The sequence below is a fragment of the Hibiscus syriacus genome, unplaced genomic scaffold, assembly GCF_006381635.1.
Source record: "Hibiscus syriacus cultivar Baekdansim isolate YM2019G1 unplaced genomic scaffold, ASM638163v2 tig00117012_pilon, whole genome shotgun sequence".
NCBI classification, from domain to species: Eukaryota; Viridiplantae; Streptophyta; class Magnoliopsida; order Malvales; family Malvaceae; genus Hibiscus; species Hibiscus syriacus.
This window is the reverse complement of record NW_024063524.1, coordinates 807,923-815,025: the sequence shown is the minus strand read 5'-3', so window position 1 is coordinate 815,025 and position 7,103 is coordinate 807,923. Positions and strand designations below refer to the sequence as shown.

At 34.9% G+C, this 7,103-nt stretch overlaps 1 protein-coding gene across 1 annotated transcript; it reads left to right on the top strand.

The window, feature by feature from the left end:
* The first annotated feature begins 460 nt into the window (after positions 1-460).
* LOC120195329 (transcription-associated protein 1-like) lies at positions 461-5,314 on the top strand. The gene is made up of 6 exons (XM_039197397.1): positions 461-1,396; positions 1,507-1,593; positions 1,719-3,044; positions 3,575-3,700; positions 3,780-3,865; positions 4,383-5,314. The coding sequence occupies exons 3-6, from the start codon at positions 2,748-2,750 to the stop codon at positions 4,468-4,470; spliced, it is 597 nt and encodes a 198-aa protein (XP_039053328.1). The 5' UTR covers positions 461-1,396; positions 1,507-1,593; positions 1,719-2,747; the 3' UTR covers positions 4,471-5,314.
* The last annotated feature ends 1,789 nt before the right edge of the window (positions 5,315-7,103 follow it).

Sequence of the window (7,103 nt, the reverse complement as noted above, 5' to 3'; positions counted from 1 at the left end):
GTATTCGCATTGCGAATTAGGAAAATCGCAACGCGAATTTGGAAAATCGCAATGCGATAGTCAGAATCGCGTTGCGAATCTTGAAACTGATTTGCAATACCGGAGATCGCGTTGCGAATTATCGATCGCATTGCGATTTAGTTGGTCATTTTGGCAAATCTAAAAAAAATTGTTAAAATCGTATATTATAAGGTATTTTTGGTCAATGAAATTATTTTCTTATTAAAAATCAATGCTTCCATGATTAAGCAATCACATATAGACATAAATGATGATGTAGTGTATTACATCACTAATGTATACTGACATAAAATTAATATGTCAGATTTTTATTAAAAATTTAATATTTTTTAAATTTTGTACAGTAAGAGAGCAACACGTGTCACTCTATTAGTGCGAATTTACCTTTCCGTCCATCTACCTTATCCCTGATTTTCTCTTCGGTCCTAACTTTCTTGCTCCTCTCCTTCGTTTCCCTCACTTTTGAAACACCTAATTTCCTCTCTAACTCCTTCTCTCTCTGAACCACACTGCTCGTATGTTCCTCCCAGTTTAGCCTATGGAATAAACTTTCCGTTTAGAGAATCAACGAAAAATCGTAGCTCTATTCTTCAACCTCAGCCTGAGCTACCCACGTTGTCCCCATCTCCTCCACCTCTAGCTCCTCAAGTTACTGTTGAAGAAGCCAAAGCAAGCAACCCCCGAGCCAGTCAAGCAGCTCCTCAAGTTAACGACAAATCAAGCAATTCTCAAAGCAACGGAGCTGGCAAGTAAGATTCACATAGTGGACTTTGGGATTGTTCAAGGAGTTCAATGGTCTGCGCGCTCTTTTGCAAGCCTTAGCGACCAAGTCAGCTGGAAAATCGATCAGGATTCGTATTTTCGGTATACCTGCCCCTATTTTGGGATCATCTTCGGCTCTTTCCCTTTTTGCTACTGGTAGCCATCTACGTAACTTTGCGAAGCTTCTAGATTTGAATTTCGAATTCGAACCGATTCGAACTCCACGAGGTGAGGTACTGGCTGTAAATTTCATGTTTCAATTGTATAATTCGTTAGATGTTACTTCGGTCGTTGTAGATGAAACTCTCCGTTTGGCTAAATCTTTAAACCCCAAAGTCGTGACATTGGGTGAGTACGAAGCGAGGTTAAATCGAGTTGGGTTCCCGAACGGTTAAAGAATGCTCTACGATATTACTCGATTGTGTTCGAATCATTGGAACCGAACTATACAATTTAAACTCGCGAATCACCCGAGAGAATACAAGTTGAAAGACTGTTACTGGGTCGGAAAATAGCGGGGATTATTGGACCGGACGAAGCTGGAAACCAATGGGAGTGGATGGAAGATGAAGAGCAATGGAAGGGTTTAATGGAAAGTGCTGGTTTTGCAGAGGTAACCCTTAGCCACTACGCGATATAGTCAAGCAAAAATTCTACTCTGGAATTATAATTACAGCTCCTCGTATTCGCTAATTGAATCCCAACATGGGTTTATGTCATTAGCTTGGAAAGAGGTGCCCCTACTCACAGTTTCGTCCAGGCGTTGATGATGATTTCAAAGGCCATCAATGTTGTGAATTTTTCCACCTGGTTATTTTTCTCTCCTTTAACACTTTCTGATATATTATCTTTTTTAACAGTTTCAGCATTACACGAATTGTAATATAAATTCGTGGGGATTATACATAACATTTCCAAATCCTGAATAATTCCAGGATCTGGTGGACGGAGGACGGTAGCCTGGTTAGCAGCAGAGGAAATCATTTGGTTAGTGGCAAAGAATATACAACCCTTATTATGCAAATCCTTTGTTTTTTTATTATGAAATTCAGACTGAAGAATCTATTAAGTATAATCTGTTTCATTAATTACTCGAGTAAGTAGCTTAGTATGGTGGCAAAACAAGGAGCAATTCACTTGAGAGACCCAAGTTTGAGTCCCTTTCATGCATTTCACCATTTTCATTGTGCACCAATCAGAGAGTTACACGTGTTACTCTCTTATTGGTGCGAATTAATAATATAAAATATAAATAATAATTTTAAAAAATGATGTGGCAGCGCCACGTCAGCAATCTCGATGACCTGGACATCCACGTAAACTTTCTCCTCCACACGTGCACGCTTCATCAGCACCCGGCATAGACTGTCAGTTGACTGACGGTTTTCATTTAGCGTGGGTTATTTTTGACCAAAAAATAAACGTTCAATGCCCAAATGTTCAAAAAAAAAAAACAATAACGGCAAATGTGACACCACTGTCAAACGTTAATGTTATTTTGTTGCATTATGCTTTTTTTATTTTTTGGAAAACATCAATTCAGACGAGGTTATAAATGGCTAATGGAGGTTAGAGACAGTTTGGAGATAGCTCACTCTTCTGAGTACTTGAATTTCCTCAAACACTACTTCCGAGCCTTCTCAGTCATCCTTCTACAGATTACAAAGCCTCAATTCTCTGACAATCTCGAGCACAAAGTGCGGAATGTTGTGGTGGAAATTCTCAATAGGCTTCCTCACAGTGAAGTTCTTCGACCGTTTGTTCAAGACCTATTAAAAGTAGCCATGCAAGTTCTAACTACTGATAATGAAGAAAATGGCTTAATTTGTATCTGAATCATCTTCGACCTTCTTAGGAATTTCCAGCCTACTTTAGAGAATGAGGTGCAACCTTTTTTAGATTTTGTGTGCAAGATTTACCAGAACTTTAGGTTGACAGTTAGCCATTTCTTTGATAATGCTGCTATGGGAATGGAAGTAGATGTCAAGCCTATGGATACGTCTTCTTCAGTGGATCAAGGGATCACTTCGAGTGGATATGCTGGGAACGGGCAGTTGAATCCCAGTACACGATCATTCAAGATAGTTACAGAGAGTCCACTTGTAGTTATGTTTCTGTTTCAATTGTATAGTCGACTTGTACAAACTAATATTCCTCATCTGTTACCGTCGATGGTTGCTGCAATATCTGTTCCAGCACCTGAAAAGGTTCCTCCCCATTTGAAGACTCATTTCATTGAGTTAAAAGGTGTACAGGTTAAGGTGTGTTTCTTTAGCTCACGGCTTCCATTCTCCATTGTTTCAATGGTTGTTTTGCCACATGATAGTATGCTTTGTATTATATAACTAGTTCTAGGAAATGGTCTTGGAGAGTATGATTGGGTTGCTTGAATCTTTTCCTGCCTAAGAGTGTGCACGATCTCTTTCTGAAATGCTGCTGAATGTCTCAGTTTAATAATGTTGTGTATAGAGGTGCTCTTGTTTTGAGTTTTTCCTTGAATACAATCAATTTTATGGAAGTAATTGAATTGAAAACTGAATTTTTCATGAGGTTTCTCTTGAGGATGTAACTTTTGAGAATCATTTAAAGGATTGAGCCTTGGAACTCTCTATGCTGGAAATATGTTGAATATGTTTCTTGTGCACATCCTCCCCAATTTTTATTTTTGATTGTATATTCAAATCCTGTCATTTGAGAGAGTAAACTTTGTTATTTTAGTTATTTGAAGCCTTTTAATTACTCTCTGGATCTGATCTATTTGTTTGCTTATTTTCTTTCTCCTCAATTGCAGACAGTTTCCTTTTTAACATGCCTTTTGAAGAGCTTTGCTGATTATATAAGACCACGTGAAGAAAGTATATGTAAAAGCATTGTCAATTTACTTGTTACATGTTCTGACTCGGTATCCATTAGAAAGGTGAGTTGTGCGTGAGATTTTATTTTTTCTTTTTGCTTTTGGTTCTGCTGGTTTTAAATGCTGATTGTGCTGAATACAGGTGTTGTTGGTAGCCTTGAAACACGTTTTGGGCACAGATTTCAAGAGGGGTTTGTTTCCTTTGATCGACACACTATTAGAAGAGGGGTAAAATTTTATCCTCCCCTTTTATCTACATTTTTTCGTCAAGATGTGTCAATAAACCATGATAAAGATCTTGTATTGTCAAACTATTGTAAAATTTTATCCTCCCCTTTTATCCAAACTGAATTTTGGAAATAGCATCAGTTTTTGTTTTGTTTCAAGAATGTCATTCACGCTCTCTTTTTGTTTGTTTGATTGTTTGTTACTATCTTTTCTCCATCTGAAAATTGTGATTTTTTTTCTGGCCATCAAACTTGTGATTTGTTTGGCTCATTTCACATTATTTACTTACATTCTCTTAATAAATCTAACAAATTTGCTATGAAATTAGGTTGCTTTAGTAATTGATCCCAAGGAAAAGGAAGGAAGTGCTATGTACAAACTGAAGATACTAGTTTTTTCATCCATTTGTTTTTATTTATATTTTTATTATTAGTTTTATTTATTATAAATATTATTATAATTATTTTATTTTATTAATTATTATTATTATTATTAATATTATAAATTTATATTACAGGCCCAAAATCGGAGCTCAATTACAACAGGAGACCCAAACCCAGAGGCCCAAAATCGAATCTGACCCAAAAAGCCCAATAGAACCCTAAACCTAATTAGGGTTTTCACATTTCTATTAGGGTTTCATCACCCTATCCTAGCCGTTTTCACTGTCTGCCGCCCCACGACGACGCTGCTGCTGCCACGCCTCAACCCTCGCCGAGCATTCCAGAAGCTAGCTGCCCCACCACATCAATGCTTTATGGTGAGTCACCACCATAGTCCGGTGACTCACCGAAAGTCACCAATGGAACCGGTCCGAAGGGCATATCTCTATGGCTATAAAAGCCATCGCACTGCAAAAGGAAAAAAGACAGAGCAAGAACGGAAGTGACGGAGCAACCATCGAGAAGGAAAACAGAAGAAGATACGAACACCAACAACAAATAAAACCACCAAATCCATAAAACAGAAAGAAAGAAAGGAGAGAGAGCTTACCGAGGAAACCACACGGTAACCGGAAACGTTACACGCTGACGAAACCTTCGAAATACCCGAAGGCATTTCTCTAGATCTACTCGATTAGGAGTTTTTTAGGGGAAACTAAGGCTGGATTCGGCTTTGGGGGGTTCAGGGTTTTATTTTGGGGTATTTATGTAAAATTCAACCACTGTGTATGGTGGCTGATGGCGGCGATCACCACTGGAGCACGGTGGCCGACGGCTGCCGGACTTCACTCCGGCGAGGAAATCTAGAGAGAAGCTAGAGAAATTGATATATCTCTCTCTTAGAGAGAGAATGAGAAAGAGAGAAATGAGAGAACCGACCATTCAGGCCGGTTAAATGGGTTTATATTCCCCTTCCCAAACGGCTTCGTATTGGGGAAGGGTATATACGCAATTTTATTAACGGACGAACTATTCCCGTAATCCTTGATGTTTTGTAAACTTTTATTTTAGTCACTACAGTATGTTTTCGTGCATTTTTAATTTTGTTTTATTTATATTTTAGTCACTATCTTATTTATATAATATTTAGGATAAATACCTATTTTAGTCCCTTATAATTTTATTAATTTTTATTTTAGTCATGAATAATTGATTAATGTCAAATTACACTGTTAATACTTAGTTTTCATAATATTTTGAACTAGAGCCTTTAATTTTAGTATATTATAATTTAATCACTCCTTTTAATAACTTTTAATTTTTACCATAAGTTTTACTATTTTTTATTTATTTATTCTTATAGTTTTAATTTTCTCTATTTTAGTCACTTTTTAATTACAATTTATTTTTATCTTTTTAAATTCAATATGTTTAATTTAATACTTTAAATATTATTTATTTTAGCATATAAAAATATATTTAATAATAATATTTATTTATTTTAAATATTAAGATAGGGTTGTCTTAAATTAACTAGAAGTCATATTTCGATATTTTTAAATAAATAAATATTGTATTTATAAAAACAAATATATAAATATATAGTTATTTTAGTTTTATTCAAATTATTATATTTTTCTTCATTGTATATTTATTTAATTTTAGTCATATAAATATATATACATATTTACTTCGTTTTTATTATTTTTGAGAAAAATTATTATATTAATATTTATTTATTTATTAATATTAAAGAAAAGGCAGACTTAAACAACTAGATGTCCTTTTTAATATATTTAAGTAAATAAATACTTTATTTATAATTTATAAAAATATTTAATATTTTTCTTTCTTATTATCCAATTGAATATAAAAGATCATAAATTAAATTTCTAGTCGAATTCTTAAATTCTATTATTAGAGACAATTTATAATCAACAAGGACCAATTTTGGGCGTTGTGGGGGTGCTAATCTTTCCCCAAATGTAATCGACCACGAATCCCTTTTTTATTATTAAAAAGAACGAATTTTTGGTAAACGCAGATGGCGACTCCAAAAACATTTCAATAAAAACTATTTATCCATATTATTTTTCCCGCCAAGTAAAAATTCGTGCCCGAGAGAAAACCGGTTACGACAGCTTGGCAACTCCGCTAGGGACCTGGTCAACCTAAGTCGATTATATATTGTCTCTATAATTATGAATTAAGAATCCAATTTTATTTAATTTACGATTCTCTTTACAACTCTGAGAGTTGACACAGAAGATGAAGGAAAAAGATAAAGGAAAAAGAACTCCATAACCATAAAGATTCCCTCACAAGGGAGAATGAGCAACATTGCCAACAACTCTGAGAGTTGACACAGAAGATGAAGGAAAAAGATAATGTCATGGAAGAAGCTACAGTCAAGACAAGCAATATGGCCCATAAGCTGATAGACTTAGCTGATTTTACAAGGAATTGAAGCAGATTGATAACTCAACTTTTGAGCATGAATGGAAACTAACTTGGCTTTAGAGAAGTTAGGAGGGGAAGTTATACTCTATATGTAAAGTTTTGTTGAAGTTAGGACTGAAAATTGTCCCCTACATGTAAAAGTTTTGTTTGATGCACCGAAACTTTTGTGTTCAATGAAACCTGTTTTAAGATGATCACTCTTGAGTAACACCTTTTTCATACATGCATTTGCATTTTACATCTTTGCATTTGCATCTTTGCATTTTTGCGTTTGTATTTACATTTTCATTTTTACATTTGCATATTTGCATAATTACATTTTGTTTTAAACTATTTTACATGCATTTAATCATGAAAACATGAGAATAATTCGTGGAGGATTCCATGACAGAATT